This window comes from Trachypithecus francoisi, unplaced genomic scaffold, assembly GCF_009764315.1.
Source record: "Trachypithecus francoisi isolate TF-2019V2 unplaced genomic scaffold, Tfra_2.0 Lachesis_group5, whole genome shotgun sequence".
Classification (NCBI taxonomy): Eukaryota; Metazoa; Chordata; class Mammalia; order Primates; family Cercopithecidae; genus Trachypithecus; species Trachypithecus francoisi.
Window position 1 is genome coordinate 88,586,156 of NW_022681470.1, and position 18,307 is coordinate 88,604,462.

The window sequence follows — 18,307 nt, forward strand, 5'->3', positions numbered from 1 at the left end:
CTTTTCTGACCAGTCTTAGGGTGACAGGCTCTGGTAGAAGTCCTGGTTGAGTGGTTGGTTTTACATGGGCATTCTTCTGACAAAGATCCAGCCTAGAGAGACTGAGCTGGATGGAGTGAGCTCTGGGAGATGATTTGCCCTACATCCCTGCCCTAGGAGGGAATCTGTGCCCATGCAGGCTGACAAACCAGGAGCATGGGTCAACAGAAAGCATTGGCTAGAGTGGGAAGAGAGAGTAGAAGTGAAAACTCCAGGCTTTTGGCTAATAACCAGCAGTGACCACAGTGCGGTCATACTGGTGTGTATTTTCTTGGAAGAGAAGGTCCAAGAAAGCAAGAGGGAAGAAGTTGGGATTTCTGGAGCCTAGGGCTGGTTACGGTATGTGGGAAACGCAAATTGGGGACCCTCAGAGAGTAGCTCCAGCAGGAAGGCCAGACAAGGGCTACCTTTGGATCTGGACTCTGTTCCTGTCTTTCTGGATATCTTCTTCCCAAGGCAGGCTCTTGCTTTCTGTTTAGAAGTATCAGGGCTATGAGAAAAGGTATTTGAGAAAGAAAAAGCCAAGCAAGAAGTGGACTTTGGACTGCCTGTGTGAGTGGGGTGAGAATCTCTTTCTGCTTATTTGTTTAGACTGTGGGAGGTAGCCTGGAGTAGAAGAGGTGGCATTACGGACAGGGGGGGAAATCCTGAGGCCCAGGGTGTTTTAAGCTTGGGGTTTTCAAGACCGCAAATCCAATATGGACTTTTCCAGGAAAAGCACCGAGATATACCAGGGATGTGGGGGTACTGCACAATGGATGTGTCTTTTACCAGACATCCAGATGAACAGGGCTTGCTCAGCCACTTTCTTTTGGAATCTGCAGACCCATGGGTCATACTTCCCAAGGTCTAGGAGAGACAGAACTGAGCTCAGGGCTCAGAAAACCAAACTGAACCACTTTAAGTGGTCACAGGGAAAGCCAAGCTTCCCTTGCTGCAACCAATTTGTGACTGCACCATTTTTGGAGCACTTCTTGGTGACTATAAGGAGTGATGGTGCTGAACTGTGAGCTGGACTTTTCCATCTCTGTGCTTGCTTGCCTCTTGGCCAGCCTGGCCCATAGCATCTTAGGCACTGCTGACCAATAGCTGGTCCCATTGAGGCTTTGGAAGTCACCGGTCAGGGAGAAGCAGCCCAGCCTCACAAGGCAAGTCTATCCAATCAGAGGCTGCTCACTTCATTGCATGTTTTCTTCTTTGAATCTTCACAAAAGTTTTTCAGTGATTTTATTTTTAAATACACACCCTTTTGTGAAGCCTCAATAAAACTCAGGCAGAAATGCTTTGCAAATGGGGCAGGTTAGTCATGACAGATTTGCCCAAGCAAGAAGCTTGATACTTGTAAAACTGGCACCCACTCCCATTCTCATTTCTACTCAGCTCAACTTCTAATTCCCAGTCAGAATTGTAAAAATCAAAAAGTCCACATGTCCCGTCCCCAAGTGAAGTGAATTTTTCATTTCCCCCAATGAGATTTGTTTTAATAGACTTTATTTTTTAGAGCAGTTTTAGGTTCACAGCAAAGTTGGGCAGAAAGAACAGAGATTTCCCATATACCCTCTGCCCCATACATGCATAGCCTCCCCTGTTATCAATATCCCCCACCAGGGTGGTACATTTGTTATAACTGATGACCTTACCTCAGTGAGTTTTTTTATTCCTCCATGCAGCTCCTCCGCACCCCCTTCACACACTTTGGGGGAAGGTGAGGGACGTGCGTGGGTTCTATACTTGGCCTAACCTTGTATGTTCAGTGGCCCATTCTATCCCAAGATGTCAATCTAGGCACTTCTATTTCTCAAAAATGTTAATACTGTGATGTGATGTGATGCTGTCACTTTCATTGTCTCCCTCACTGGACGGGAAATCAGAGTATCAGGGCTAATTGTTTTTATCCATAGATTGACTTTGAATGATCCCATTCAGCAGCTATTAAGGACAAATTATGTGGCAGCCACATCATTTGTCAAGGGTGCAAGGGTGCAAGGTGTGGGGAAAACAAAATGAACAACAGCCACTGCACAGCACCTGACACTGTTTCTGTACTGAAAGCCTGTACACAAATGTTTGTTGAGTGAATAATATTAGCATATACTGCATACTTGCTTTATACCAGGCACTGTTCTAAATGCTTTATGTGTGTCAGTCATTTCATTTTCACACCAACCCTATAAAATATGTATGTATTATTGGTACCATTAAAACTTTATAAATGAGGAAAGGGGCACAGAGTAGTTTAGCAATTTCTCTGTGCTCACATAGCCATCTGACTCCAGAGGCCTCAATGAGTGAAACTGGACAAGCCCATGTTTGGGAAGCAGGGTGGGGAGAATGCCACAATTTGTATCCAGATCCCATGGTAAAAATTAGAATGTGCTATCTATAATTGAAAAATATGAGTGGAATTGAATTGAAATAAATTGAAGTATAGAAATGTTCAAAAGGTGAGAGACTGATAAAAATCATAGAAGAATGTAGAGGGCATATAAGAAGTATTTGACCTGTAATTTGGAAAATGAAAACGTTTTTCATCATGCAAACATTCATTTAAATTTTTTGTTAACTAGTTTGTTTATTGATTATCACATCTGTAAAACATGTCATGTCTATGAAACTTCAACAGTACACAAGAGTATTTAGTGAAGACTAATCTGCCTTCCATACCTCATGCTGGAGGCAACCACTGTGACCAGTTTCTTGTGTGTCTTTTCAAATGTATAGGTCTTCGTGTTTGATAGATCAGTAGGGTGACTATAGTTAACAATAATCTATTGTACATATCAAAATAGCTGGAAGAGAATAATTCAAATGTTCTTAGCATAAAGGAAAGAGAAATACTCTAGGTGATACATATCCCAATTACCCCGATTTGATCTTTACACAACATGCGAATGTATCAGATAGCACATGTACCCTGAAAATATGTACATCTATTATGTATCAATTTTTTAAGAGAAGAAATCAGAGACTTAAGGATAAAGAGGGTGGGGAAATAAAACTTTTCTGGACTTTTCAGTGTCCTGGTGAAGAACACTAGCTTCCTGACACTTTTTTCATACCATGAGAATTAAATCTGTAGTCATTTGTATAGGTAATTGCTCTGATCCAAATGAATAATAAAACTTTTCCCAAGAGGACCAAATGGTTACAGCCTGAACAACGTCCCTAGGTAGAGCGCCCAAGGTGCCATGAAGCCTGGAGTCGCTATCTTCCTAAGCAGGCTAGCATAAGCTTGTGCCTTCATTTCGCAACATGCAAGAAGGAATGAGCCCCAGAACTTGGAGACAAGTCCCAGGACTTGCCATAAAAGCCAAGTCATGTAAGGGACTATCTGGCTCCTGGAGAGATTTATTTACCTATCAAAGTGTTGGAATAAGGAGCAGACCTTTAAGAAGGGCAGGGGGGATAGCTGCCTCCTTCCCCTTTTATAGGTAGGGAAAATAATTTGTCCTTGTTTCTTACCTATGGAGTGTCTGGTTACTCACATAAAACTCTTATCACATCATCCTAGGGGGAAGCGGGGGCCAAAGCATTTACTATTTACTGTGAGTCATTTAATAAGAAATTTGAATCTACTCCAGAATATCTCATGTGCACATTTGGGATAAAGTTAATAAAAATGAATATTAAAAACTTAGCTCCAAATAAATAGGTCTGATGGGTTTGATTTTTATGGAACTTGAGAAGGAGTATTCCAGAAGGAGGCACAAATGCAAAGGTAAAGGGTTTCAAGTGTTCAGGGGAAATGGCAAGTTGTCTGTTGTACCTGAAACCTAGGGTTTATATTTAAGGCACTTCCATGTCCTCTGCTGGCAAGTGGGGAAAAGGGTCCCCACCACTTTGCTCCATAACATACCTCTTAGGGATGTTATAAAGGCAAATCAGAGTACATTACAATTTTGGTGGGAGGAGGACTTGGACTCTGTGTTGTCATTTGCTCATTCGTTCATTCATCCATTTTTTTTATTAATTCACTTGGGCAACAAGGATTTACTGAGCTCCTACTATGTCCCAAGTGGGTGTTAGGGATACTGCAGTGAATAAAACAGACACGGTCCGTACTCTTGGAAGCTTATAAGAGTAAGGGATTACAGGCATTGAACCAGAGTTGAACACATGATGAATGATATGAAGGAGTGCATTCATCATCCATTGGAAGCCTGTGGCTGGACAACCCAACCTAATCCAGGAGTCAGGAAAGTCTTCCCTATGAAAGAGATGTCAAAATGGAGACCAGAAAGATGGAAGTTGTTAGCTAGGCAAATAAAGAGTGGTTCTAGGCTCTAAGGCTAGGGAAGGTACATGCTAATAGTATAAGATAGAATGACCCAGAAGTGTCAAAGAATAAAAATAGGACTTTGACTGATGGGGATACAGTTTAAAAAGCAAACATGGACAAGTTGTCTTTTTTTTCTGAGCCTAAATTTACCAAAACAACTGTGGAGTCCATAAGTTCTGTTCCTTCTGTTCCTGAAAGAATGCTGTAGCAAGGTGCTAAAAGCACATATGAAAGTATCAGGGCTAGGCAAAAAAATATGATACAATAAAACAAAAAGGGTTATCATTAGGTAGAAGCTCATGTTGTGAGAGGGTTGGCTAAATCATACTATTAATAATTTTTGACCAAACTCCATAGGCCCATGTGAATCACTCATTTTTCGAAGTAGAATTGCCCGCGAAGGAAAGTGAGTTGGTGTTAACAGCTACAAATGTTTCCTCCCAGACTCTTTTAGCAAACAAGGGCTGGCTGAATCACAGACACACTGGAAAACACTCATCAGGCAGCAGGATGTTTCAGGAGCAGGGACGCCACTTGAGGGGTTTTATGAACCACTTTAAAGCCCCCACTTATTTTTCCACCTTATGCTTAGGTGAGGGTGATCTCAAGTACCCCCTCCAGACCCCGACACACACACACTCAGGTGTTGCGTCATCATTCTTTATGTGGGTTGTGGGGTGTAAGGGTCTCTTCCTGATGAAATTTTGGTTCCACTCCTCATGATTGAGTGTGCATAAGCCACTCAGTCTCTCTCATCTACCCCTTCCCCTTTCCTCTTCCTCTTTCTCCTTCTATTTTCTTTCTTTGATTTTGTTCTTTGATTTCTTTTTTTTTTTTTGGTTATTCACTACCTCTCTTATATCCCTCTTTCTCCTCCCCCAACCAACTCCAAGTTCTGAAAGCAATCATGGTGCAAAGAGTGTGCAGGGTTAGGGGGGAAGGGGTGCATGGGAGCCATTTTGGGGAGTGGTGGCGATGGGCTATGGTCTGAAAATGGAATTAAAAAATTTTTTTTCTCCCCTATCAAAGTTGGTCTTTAAAAATCAACACTATGCTAGCAATTCTTAATCTTGTTTTGAATCTCAGATCCCTTTAAGAGATGGCATTTATGGATGAGCTCCCAGAAAAATATACATATGCGCATCTACACAACTTTTTACACAGAAGTTTGGAACTTCATTCTTGCACATATGGCTCTAAATTTTTCCCCATTTCTTTATACTTAGAAGTTTAGGTTCAGGACTCAAGTTACTCTCTTAAGTACTGTGCCTACAATTCAGGTATGCGGCCACCAAAGGGGTCACATTATCTAGACAGTCAGGCATCCACAAGTGTGGTTGGAAGAAAATCCAACATGCTTCCCAGTTTATTGATGTAAAAACAACCACCACCACAATAACTATAATGTTCCTCATGTCATCAAGCAGCAGGGGAGAGCACTCTGTTTTAAGCTTAATATATTAGCAATATTTTAAAAAACAAGTGCCTAATTGCCTTTCTCACTTTTCCTCAACAATTACGAATTTCAATCACTCTAATCCAGATTTTAGCCCAGAGAGACTACTTTTTCTTCTTCCCCAGTCACTGAATCTCCAGTCTACTATTAGCTGAGCCCTTTACTGAACGACATTGGGATTTCAGGGTATTTTGGTAACAAGAATATTTGGGCCAGTGTGTCCAATTTTCCAATATCTCATCTTAGCCACAAGTCAGTTGTGAAAGAGTCTCTTCTAGGTAGCTGCATTACTTAAGCTGATGGTTCTATTTTACTCTCTGACTTTCTTATCAGCTAGAACAATCTATGCTCTCTTTGAGTCATGGACTCCTTCTTTTATGAACACAGATATATATATATCTGAACTTATAAACTTATATGTATCTGAACCTAAATAAGAGGCTTTGGTCAGGTAATACGGTTTTCAGCATTCATAAATTGAACAGATATTTATTAAATGCCTCCTATGTGCTAAGCACAGAGTACCTGTTTTTAGGTCCTGGGGTCAAAATAGTGAACAAAATGAAGTTCTTCCTCTTGAGGCTTTTGCATTCTAGTGGGAGAGACAAAAATAAAACAAAAAAAATACAGTATAATATAAGGCAGTAATAAGTGCAGAAAGAAATAGAAAGCTATTTTAGATATGGTCAGAGGAGGCCTCTCGGAGGAGAAACTGTTTGGAGCAGATACCTAAAATAAAGTGAAATAATGAGCTATCCAGGTATGGAAGGGAAGAAATTCTCCAGCGAGAGGAACAGCAAAAGCAAAAGTTCTGAGACAGGAATGTTCTTGGTGGGTTTAAGAAACAGCCAGGAGCCAGTGTGACCGTAGCACAGTGAGCAAAGAGGAGGGCAGGAGATGGAGTTGGAACAGTGCCAAGGACTGGGTATGCAGGGCCTTTGAAGCCATATCAGTAGTGGACTATGGTTTTATTCTATCAGTGCTAGAAAGCCATAGAAATTTAAAAGCAGGAGAGAGACAAAATAGGACATGGCTTTTAAAGATTACTCTATCAGGGAGATCAGCTGGAAGAAGATGGCAGTACCAGGCCTGGGATGATGGTGGTGGAAACGCAGGAGGTGAGAAGGGTTCAGATACCAGACATATTTTGAAGTCAGAGCCAGGAGGATTTGCTGTTAAATTGAGTGTGGAGTATGGCTGGGCACAGTGGCTCATGCCTGTAATCCTAGCACTTTGGGAGACGGAGGCGGGCAGATCACTTGAGGTCAGGAGTTCGAAATCAGCCTGGCCAACATGGTGAAACCCCATCTCTACTAAAAATACAAAAAATTAGCCGGGCGGTGGCAGGTGCCTGTAATCCCAGCTACGCAGGAGGCTGAGGCAGGAGACTTGCTTGAGCCTGGGAGGCAGAGGTTGCAGTGAGCCAAGATTGCAACATTGTACTCCAGCCTGGGTGACAGAGCAAGACTCGGACTCAAAGAAAAAAAATTGAGTTTGGAGTATGCAAGAACGAAAGGAGTCAAGGATGGTTCCAATGTTTTGGCCTGAGAAATTGGCTGAATTATAATGTGTGCAGAAGGTGTTTTGGAACCAAGAGTTTGTTTGCTAAGTTTGAAATGCCCTTTAGACCTCCAAGTCCTATCTTGTGTTGGCAGTTGGGAGTGCAGTGAAGGGTATGGTTGGGAGATATAACTCTGTAGCATCCCAGAAATATGTCAGACTGTGCAATTGGGTGAGAAACTGGATTGGTGTGGATAAGAATGAGAACTCTGAGAACTGGGATGCTCCAGTATTTAGAGGTCCAGAAGAACAGAAGGTTCCTGCCAAGAAGACTGAGCAGAGGCAGCTTATAGGATAGGTGAAAAATCGGAAGAGTATGGTGTTCCCTGAGCCAAATGATGACAGTGTTTCAAGGAGGGATGGATGAACTATGTCAAGTACCCCTGAGAAAGCAAGTAAGATAAGAACCTTTGACTTGGCTTAGTGCAGTAGACGGTGACCTTGACAAAGGTGGTTCCAGTGAGCAGTAGGAAAGAACACCTGTTTATAGTGGGTCCAAGGAAAAATGGGTCTGGAAATGGGAAAATAAACTATAAACACACATTAAAGCACTTTACTGAAAAGGAAAACAGAGAAATGGAGAGGTAGCTGGGGATGGATCAGGGGAGATATGTTTAATATAAAGGAAACTACAAGTTTATATGTTGTGTATTGATGGAAATAACCTAGTAAAAAAAACCTGATAATGTGAGGGATGGAGGCAATTGCCAAAACAAAGCCTTGAAGTAGGTGAGTGCTCCATGGAGGAAGAGGCTCCACTTGCGTGGGAATGTAGACTATCCATCCAAGTAGGTAAGTTGAGTTAGTGGTGGTAATAAATGGAAGTTCTCTTTTCGTTTCTTCATTTTATTTTTCAGTGAAACAAAAAGCAAAGTCGTCACATGAGAGAGGAGGGGGAAAGGCAGGTTGTGGGTTTGAGGAGAGAGGAGGTGTGAAATAATCAGCAGTAGGATCCCTTATAGTGGTTTGAAAGGCTCTTTTTTTTTTTTTTTTTAAATCTTGTTGGCTCAGCTTTTTTGAAAAAGAAAAATACAGTAATAACTCACTGTCGACATTATTAACTATCTCAGGGTGCTTTAGAGAGAGAGGATTCCACAGTTTGAACACTGGGCTTACCCCTTCTTGACTCCACATTCCTCAGATTTTTCTGTTTTCCTCATGATCTGAAATGGTTCCTGGGCTCATGAGCTCAGATCCACTTTCATTTGCTCTCTGTCCTTCATCCTGTATATTCAATGCTGGAATAAAACCCTGGTAGAGGAATTAACAGACCTGAATTCTAGTCCTGACTCTTACTGACTAGTCAGGGAAGTCATTTAACTTCTCTGTGCTTTTTGGATGCCTGAACCTTAAATCTGAGTTGATAAAGACCCAGTGCTCTAGTTACTCTATACAACTCTATCCTAAGTAATTTTAAGAAGTCTACTGACGGTTTTGAAATATTGAGAATATAGTGGGGATCCTCATGGCAGTCCTCATAGACCGTGAAGGACTTGGCAGCCCCAGGGATAGCCCAGGAGGAAGGGGGAGAGCCTCCAGTCTGTCCTTCCTGTTCTGCTGACACGATGTTATCTAAAGGCCTTAATAATAAGGGATTCTCTTCTCCTCCCTCCCACAGGTGGGCGCATGATGAACTGCCCAAAGATTCTCGGGCAGTTGGGAAGCAAAGTGCTGCTGCCCCTGACACATGAAAGGATAAATAAGAGCATGAACAAAAGCATCCACATTGTCGTCACAATGGCAAAATCACTGGAGAACAGTGTCGAGAACAAAATAGTGTCTCTTGATCCATCTGAAGCAGGCCCTCCACGTTACCTAGGAGATCGCTACAAGTTTTATCTGGAGAATCTCACCCTGGGGATCTGGGAAAGCAGGAAGGAGGATGAGGGATGGTACCTTATGACCCTGGAGAAAAATGTTTCAGTTCAGCGCTTTTGCTTGCAGTTGAGGCTTTATGGTAATAATGGCGGCTTCCCCAGTCCACACTAAAGGGCCAAGGTGCTCCTTTGACCAAGAATTCAGGTCTCTCTTAAAAGCAAAGGTGTTCAGAATTGGAAGTAACTATAATGATCTTCTAGTTCGGGGGTATTTAAACCTGCTGCATGGAAGACATTTTAAAGGTTGAAATTGTTTTTTTTTTTTTCCAAATTGCACATTGATGATAGCTGATTAAGCATTAGTTACTCTTACTCCCATTTCCCAAAGGAAAGGGGCCCAGCTACCTGTGGGCTGGAGGGCCTATAGCCCCAAGTAATATTTTATTTGAAAACAGAATTTTTTTCTGATTAAAAGAAATTGGATACCACAGATCAAACCCAGTCTCTCATACATGAGGACAGTGAAATCTAATCAGAAGCGGTTAGCCCATTTCCACACATTTGTGTAGGTGTTTCACTGCCCTGGGGGTTCTGGATAAAGAAGGCTAAAATTCAGACCACATACCACTTGTTAAGCCCTGCATTCTGGCACCAGATCACACCTACCTGGTGGAAGAAGTGCCTCTTGGCATTTAAACAAAGGCTTTGGTTATAAAGTCTCTTAGTTGCTGTACTTAAACTAGGAACCAAGTCCACCTGAATCCAAGGCCAGTGCTTTTTTGAGCCTCTTTAACTACCAGTCCCTCTTGAGTGCACCCAGGGATTGCATCTCTTAGGCCCAGAGGCTCATCTGAATTCCCAGGGATCCTGATAGCCACGTGAGGCTTGCTTTCCCACTTCTTCAAAATGACTTCCTTATCTCTGGGGATGGGACAGGAATTCCCAGCTAACCAACATTTCTTTGAAATTCTCAAATTTCTAGAGGGAAGGCAGCAATACTTTCACCAATCCTCCCTCGCCCCAGCATTCCCTTTCCTTCAAACAGTGCCTGTGGAATTCCCATGGCCCTCCCCCAGGTACCTGAGAGTCACTTCCAGCAGTGACTCCAGGGCGAGACTGCCATGAGCATGGAGGCTGCACAGGATGCATTTTCCAAAATGGTGTGGATTCCAGACATTCCATCCTTTGGTTCCTATGTTACCTGTTTTTGTCACATTTTGTGATCAAATTCTTACTTTGGAAAATGTGGTCTCTGCAACCATGGCATTGTTCTCAAGCCAAAGGAAGAGTTTGGGTGCTGAAGTCAGATAGACCTAGGTTCAGATCTTAACTTGGCCACTTAGAAGCTGTGAGATATAAGACATTCCACCTCCCTGGGACTTGGCTTTCTCATCTATAAAATGGGAATAATTACAACTAGAGTTATAATTGTTGAGAAGACTAAAAAAGATCATGAATGTGAAAACCAGCACTGTGCTTGTCCTATAATAGTTGTTAAATAAGCAAGAGTTTACCTTTTATCTGGCCTATTTCATGGCCTTAGAGTGGGATAGATTGATGAGGCCTATGGTTATACTTGAGGACCTATCTCTATCTCAGACACACAAAAGCACTTACTACACACCCACCCACTCACTCACACATGCGCATGTGTGCGAGCACACACACACACCCTCCCACACACATCAGTATAGATGAAATCCCACCACTAAAAAGTCATTCTTTTAGGTCTAGGAAGTAACAACGTAAGCCAACTAAAAACCATGGTGGATTCGTTGACAGCAAACTCCACTGATAGGAGACAGGAGAACAGCAACCTAGGTCAAGAACAGCATCAAGGGCGAGTGAAGCCCTCACAATATTGGTAGAAGGGGCCTAAAAAGCAGATTCTTATTTTATCCCAAGGTGGTCTTAGAAAGGATGTAGTGGTGCATGATGGACAGTGTGAAGCAGTAGATTCCCCACTAGAAATAAATCACACTGAGGGGGAGGGAAAATGCTATTAGGCTGTACTTTGTTCTAACAAAAAGGTCAAGTGAGAATTCCCAGGGGTTCATTTCAGTGATGGCTCCCTTCCTCCCACTCCTGACAGAGCAGGTCTCCACTCCAGAAATTAAAGTGTTAAACAAAACCCAGGAGAACGGGACCTGCACCTTGATACTGGGCTGCACAGCGGAAAAGGGGGACCATGTGGCTTACAGCTGGAGTGAAAAGGCAGGCACCCACCCACTGCACCCAGCCAACAGCTCCCACCTCCTGTCCCTCACCCTCGGCCCCCAGCATGCTGACAATATCTATATCTGCACTGTGAGCAACGCCATCAGCAACAATTCCCAGACCTTCAGCCCGTGGCCCAGATGCAGGACAGACCACTCAGGTGAGTACACTGGTGGCAGCCTATGTGCCACCTTAATGAGCATGGGCTCAGTCTTCACCTGACCCAATTGCTCCCCAGTCATGGCATTCACCTTAGTAATAATACTTTACATTTTCTTTATAGTTTGCAAAAGTTTACCATGTGCATTTAGTGAGCTCACTCTCATATTGACTCGGGTGGCATTATTGTGCTCATTTCGCAGTTGATGTAACCAACAGGAGGTGATAGAGCCAGACCCAGCACCTAAGTCTCCAAGGCGTTGCCTTCTCTGCCTCTTTCCTTGGCTCCAACCTGCAAGGTTGGCTGGGTGAGGGAGTGCAGGTGGGTGGGCCTGGCTCCCAAGTCTATGCTCCACTAATGCTGGGGCAGTTCTGCACCATCAATCAGTATTTATTGATCACCTACCTGGTTAGAAATTGTGAATAAATATGATATGTGATCTCTCCTCTCTAACAATTCATTGTAAAGATAAGATGTAGAACATGTGCTTAATAATGAAACACAGGATATAGTGAAGGGCCTCGTTTTATGGAATGGACTGTGAATCCCATAGCAGGATCAGGAGAGTCAGAAAGAGAGACTAAGACCTGGACTGTGAAGTTTGAAGAATAATGATAAGTTGCATAGCGCTTCATCATTAGCAAAACACTTTCAACTGTATAATCTCTTTTGATCCTCACAATAACCTTGCCAGATAGGTGTTATTCTACTTTCATTTTACAGATAAGGAAAGTGACATTCATAGCATTTAAGTACCCTCTTCAAGTTTCTTTGGCTTGTAAATAGTGCAGTTAATCCCTAAACCTACATCTTCTGACTGTTCTTCCTCTAGAAAGAAAAGCATCATTATTCTGTCAGCAAAAGGAAGACAGAACTTATTAAGTAAGCCCATTTAACCACTTGGATACAGAACAGAACACAGGCCCTTTTTACTAACAGATCTTGTGTCCCTGCCTCAGGCAGGTTCAGGGACTGTAGGACCAGGGTGCTTGCTCTGCAAGGCATTTCTTAAACCCCGACATTCTCCACTCTGCATCCACTGGGGGGTACATAGGAATCGTTCCAATGGGTCTTCTGTCTACAGTAGCCATGGCGTCCATGTGGAGGGCTTTCCCAGGTGGTCGTGGTCGAAGGACAGGGGAATTCAGCCAAGTAATGCCCTTCCACATAGCACTGCCTGTCACAGAGACTCCCCCGGAGTATTCCCAGATGGACTGCTGGGAAAATCCCACCTGGCCTCCAGTGTGCCCCTGGGAGTTCTTGAATGAGTCTAATCCCCTGCATGTTTCCTCCCCAGACATTTCATAGCCAGAGTCCCCCGTCTGCTCACTTACTGGCTATGTCTGGCTGCTTGCCCACCTTGCATACAAACCATATTCAGAGGCTACCCCCCAGTTCAGAGCGCTCAGCCCACCTACAGTCATTTAGAAGGTGCTGGCAGGACAAGCAAGCAGTGCAGCATAGTGGGTAACTTACAGAATGTGGGCCTGGAGGTCCTAGAGCCAATGTTGCCCTTTCTACTTACAAGATCAAGTCCCTCTACCCTTCTGAGATTTAGATTCTTCATCTCTAAATAACAACAACTGGTGGGTCATTGCGGTTTACTATGTGCCAGTTATGTGGCATTTCAGTTAATCCTCACAGCAACAAAATAATATAGATAGTATTAGTATCCCCACTTCACAGATGAGGAAACAAAGCTATAACATGGTTAAGCAAGGTCACACACAGAGCAAGTGATGGAGCTAGACTTTCTGATTCTGGAAGCCTCATAGGCATTAGTGAAAGAGATAATGCACTTAAAATGCCTTATAAACCATAATGAAATGTAATTTTTATTTTAAAAACTACATAAATATAAAGTATTTTTAAATGTTAAATGAGGAAGCAGTAACCCTTACCTCAGCACAGCCATCTCTGGGTATAGCTGCCCTATTAGAGTACAAAGACAGGGCACTCAGTATTTTACCCTGGCCTATCCCAAAAAAGGGGCAGAACTTTCTTCATGCTCCTCAATGTAGTTTAAGAAGAATTTAATTAGTGCATACCAAAGTGTTGGTGGACCATAAAGCTTACACTAAGGGCACTCAGCTCAGGACGTTCTAAGAAAACATGTGAAGATGGACTTACCCATCTAAGCCACTCTGAGGACCAAGAATGCACCAGCAGGAACCAGATTTACTGAGTAGGAAGCAGGTTCTTGTCAGGAGTGGAGGGACAGGAAGAAGTAGAAACCTGGCACCATAGGAAGGGCCCTGTCAGGATCTTGGCTCGGTTTGTAAGAGAACTATCTAGCCGTTTCCCTCTCTTGGGTCTCTGTTTCATCCTCAGTAAAAGGAAAACGGCGAACAAGTGAAGTCCCTCCCAGAGTCAACAGTCCTTGATTCACTGTGTGTGTGTCAATAAGAACTGCAAATAGAGGCTTGCCACTGTGTATGAGTTTGCTAAGGCTGCTGTAACAAAGGACCACACACTGAGTGGCTTAAACAATCAAAATGTGTTGGCTCTCAGTTCTGGAGACTAGAATTCTAAAGTCAAGGTGTCAGCAGGATTGTTTTTCTCTGAGGGCTGTGAGAGAAAGAGCTCTCCCAGGCCCCTCTCCTTGGCTTGTAAATGACTATCTTCCCTTATCTCTTCATATCATCTTCCCTCTATGTGTATTTCTGTGTCCAAATTTTCTCTTCTTATAAGGACACCAGTCATATTGGATTAGGGCCCACCTCTCTCAGTTTGCTAGGGCTGCCATAATAAAGTACAACAGATTGGGTGGTTTAAATAACAGAAATTTATTTTTCTCCCAGTTCTGGAGGCTGGAAGTTTGAGGTCAAGGTGTTGGCAGGTTTGGGGTCCTCTGAGGCCTCTCTCCTAAGCTTGCGTATGGCTACCTTCTCACTGTCCTCACCAGGTCTTTCCTTTGTGTGCTCACACCCCGGTCTCTCTCTCTTTTTCCTGGTGTCTCTTTGTGTGTCCAGATTTCCTCTTCTTACGAGGACATCAGTCAAGTTAGATTAGGGACCACCCTAATGACCTCATTTTAACTTAATAACCTTTAAAGAGCCTGCCTCTGAGGTCTTTGGGGTTAGAGCTTCAACATAGAAATTTGGGGGAGGGAAGACGCAATTCAGCCCATAACATCACCCTAATGACCTCAGTTTTACTCAATTAACTCTGTGAAAACCCTATGTCCAAATAAGGCCGTAGTTTAAGGAAATCAACATATGAATCTGGGGAAACACAATTCAACATGTAATACAAGTAGAGATGCCTCGTCTCCGCCCTGCCAGCCTGCAGGGATAGGTGACCAGACCTTCCCTGCCTCAGAACCAGATCACACAGCTGGTTTGTGGCCTGCCCTTCGCAGTATACCAGGTTGCCTAAATACTGAAAACACAATTTTATTAGTACGTTGATTTGTGTTTGCAAATGAATAATGGATACTACCAATTCTTAAAACACTGCACTTAGTTTGACAAAACATTTACTGAGGCTCTACTATATTCCAGCATTGTGCTAGGGGCCGAGTACACAAAGATAAAAAAGACATGATCCTTGCCTTAAGGCAGAAGACAGCTGTATAAGTAAACGATGATCCTAGATTAGACAGTGTGACCTATGTAAAATGGAGATATATGCAAGGCAACAAAGAGGAGGGAATTATTAACACTGTCTCGGGGGATTAGAGAGAGCATCCCAGAGAATGTGACATAAACTAGGTTTTAACAATAAGTAGAAATTACCAAAGCTGATGAAAGACATTCCAGGCAGAGGCAGGAGCAGATACAGCTGGGTCTTGCTCTGTATTATCTCGTAGGTGATAGGAACTAATAAAGAGTTTTAGATAGAGGAGTGACATCATCAGTCTTGCTTTTCAAAGAGAAACTCCAGTAGTATTGAGAACAGAAGGGGGCAGGGAAGAAGAGTAAGAAAGAGTAAAACTAGTTCCTGGGGGCCATTATTGCAGTCATCCATCAAAATGATGAGACCCGAGCCAAAGCAGCAACTGTCAGTTAACAAAGACTTTTTTCCTAGGGCATACAAAGGGAAACCCCAGTCTTGGGATGAAAGGGTGAGGTCTGAGGGTTTATTAGAGGTTGCTTCGCCATCTGTCATCAGGACAGTGATATTAAGACATTTTTCATTTTCATTAATGAAAATCTCGCAGCGGTTAATGATGTGATGAGACGGAATGCAATGTGATGTGAGCACTGTCTCTTGACAGGACTCACTTAAGTGAAACCATGCAAAAAGTTGTATGTTCCATGAAATCTTTTTCTTTAAGTGACATTTGTTCAGGTCATGCATTCATCCTTATTCCAATTGCCATTCCAGTGTTTTAATGTCTATCATGATGAAGCATCTTTATTGCAAAGTCCAAATCCTAGGGTGCTATGAAGTACTCTGGCTAGGTCATGTGAAGCCAGTGGATGTGGGTCAGCTCTGGACAGTGTGTGACTTGCTGCCATCCTCAATGACTGTATTCTGAAATAGATACGGCTGTGCTAGAATGAAGAAATCTAAAAAGGAATGCCCCTGGAAGCTCATCTTGAAGAGAGGATCTTTTTCAGTAGATCAGCAAAACGCTGGCTCAGCACGTCTGAGTTAGCTCGGTGAAAGAAAAGGCTGACGCCTGCCAGTGAGCTCGGGAGGCTTCCCCTTTCTAGCAAGGTCATTTCTTCAAATAGGGAGTTCCCATTGTTTCCGAGTCACTTAGATGTTCCAAGCACAAAGACAGGTTTCTCTCTAGGGTCTTCCCAATTTAGCGAGCGTAGCAACAATGGTGGAAAGAAAAAACCGGCAAACTTCACACAGCCCAGAGCCTGGTAATGGGGCCACACCCGCTACAAGGGAAGCTGAGACACATAGCTCCTAGCTGAGCAGCTACATGCCCAGAAAAGACTCATATTACCACGAAAGCATGAGCGAAATCGCACTGGAGCTAGTAGCCTCTGTAATACTGGTTATGAGGGATTTTTCTGGAAGCTGTGAACTCTGTAAAATGTTCACTTGGATGGCCCCAGAACTTAAATTAGTATATGGTTCACGAGCGTCCTTCCCCACCCCCAGTTCTGAATGGAAACTGCCACGAACAAAAATGTATCTCTTGAAGATGGCAGCCTTTGCTTACAGAACCACATGAAAGGCAGGAAGGAGATCCGGCACGCTCCCACCGTTAGGCTAACATCGCAGTATCTCTTGGGTGAACTACATTTGTTTCTCAGATTCTTTTTAGTTTTCTTCTTCATCTTTCCTAAAAAAAAACAAAAAAAAAACAAAAAATAAGATTTGGGGACTGGAGAAGAGAGAGAGAGAGAGACGCTTTTGTGTTTCTGTGACAACAGACTTAGAGACAAGAAAAAAAAAAGCCCTCTGGCTTTTTCCTTGGAGGTGTGACTGTCTGCCAAGTTATCAGGTTTAAACCACAGCCAATAGGTGGGGAGGGCCCAGGGTGGAGACTCTCTTCCCAAATGGCATGTGAGTTCTTGACCAGCCTGCTCAGTTGCCTCTAAGAGCCTCGGGAGTAGGGGGAGTTCCAAACCTCTGGTTCAGAAATGTTCAGGTAGCATTTCTTTGTGAATGAAGGAGACAGGAGCTTGTGGACCCCAGGACAACTTTGATTTCTCAGCATCACCATCCATAGAGGCCTCACTACATGAATGATCAAAGAGAAGAAGAGCTGGAGCTTCTGCCACAGGAAATGGTGGTTTGAAAATGGGAGCACAGGTGAAGCGCCGACGGCACAGACACACACTTGCCTCCTGGCTCCATCTTGTCACTGTAAAGTATAAGCCAAGTGGGTCACTGCTCCTTCCCTTTGATTCCTGCCTTGGGCCATTCAGCAGGTGACCCTGCATTCCTTCTGGTAATTTTTAAACAGAAAGGCACATGACAGTCTTTTTCCAGATCCATTTTTGTGGACTCTAATTTAATTTAACTTAGTTCATCGAGTGCATATTGAGTTCCTTCTTGCCCTATATTGTTTTGGGTGGAATGGAGGATACAAATAAAGAATAAGGTACAGGACCTACTTTCATGGAATTTGCAATCAAAGTGGGACTTCTACATCTTACTAGGTAGAAAAATAGAATATTTAAAGAAACACAATCTTACTAGGTAGAAAAATAGAATATTTAAAGAAACACATTATAATCAAGGAACTGCTACTAGAATTCCTCTTTGAAAAGGAATCATATTTGTTTAGGATAGTACCTTAATAAATGATAGAAGGCAGGTGGAGAGCCCCGAGGAATCTGGGTGTGGGTTGGATGGTTCTGTACGAGAATGGAGGAAGATGATGCTTGTGCAGAAATGGGAAGAGAAAGAGAGGGTCTGAGCCTGCTGGGTGGTGAAAGCTGCCTGGTTCACAATGGAATTTGCTTCCTGGGAGCCTTCAATCTTCAGTAGAGAACTTAAGCCCACAAAATTACTGGTGTAGGTTTTTTTAAAAAAGTTTTTTGGTTTGTTTGTGGAAACTGATCATATTAGTCTGTTCTCATCCTGCCAATAAAGACATACCTGAGACTGGAGGATTTATAAATGAAAGAGGTTTAATTGGCTCACAGTTCCACATGGCTGGGGAGTCCTCACAATCATAGTTGAAGGCGAATGAGGAGCAAAATCACGTCTTACATGGCAGCAGGCAAGACAACTTGTGCAGGGGAGCTCCATTTATAAAACCATCAGATCGTGTGAGACTTATTCACTACCATGAGAACAACACAGGAGAACCACCCCATGATTCAATTATCTCCACCTGGCCCCATCCTTGACACATGGGGATT

The 18,307-nt window shown here is 43.1% G+C and overlaps 1 protein-coding gene and 1 long non-coding RNA gene across 3 annotated transcripts in view; both read left to right on the plus strand.

The window, feature by feature from the left end:
- The window catches only part of SLAMF1 (signaling lymphocytic activation molecule family member 1), a 36,575-nt gene that overhangs the window by 646 nt on the left and 17,622 nt on the right, over window positions 1-18,307 (plus strand). For both annotated transcript variants that reach the window (XM_033197151.1, XM_033197152.1), the window contains exons 2-3: window positions 8,953-9,291; window positions 11,244-11,528. In XM_033197151.1, coding sequence (XP_033053042.1) covers window positions 8,953-9,291; window positions 11,244-11,528 — 624 coding nt within the window. The remainder of the gene's footprint in view (window positions 1-8,952; window positions 9,292-11,243; window positions 11,529-18,307) is intronic.
- Window positions 11,544-18,044, plus strand: LOC117075093. The gene is made up of 2 exons (XR_004433842.1): window positions 11,544-17,599; window positions 17,640-18,044. It is a non-coding gene; the product is annotated as an uncharacterized LOC117075093 (long non-coding RNA).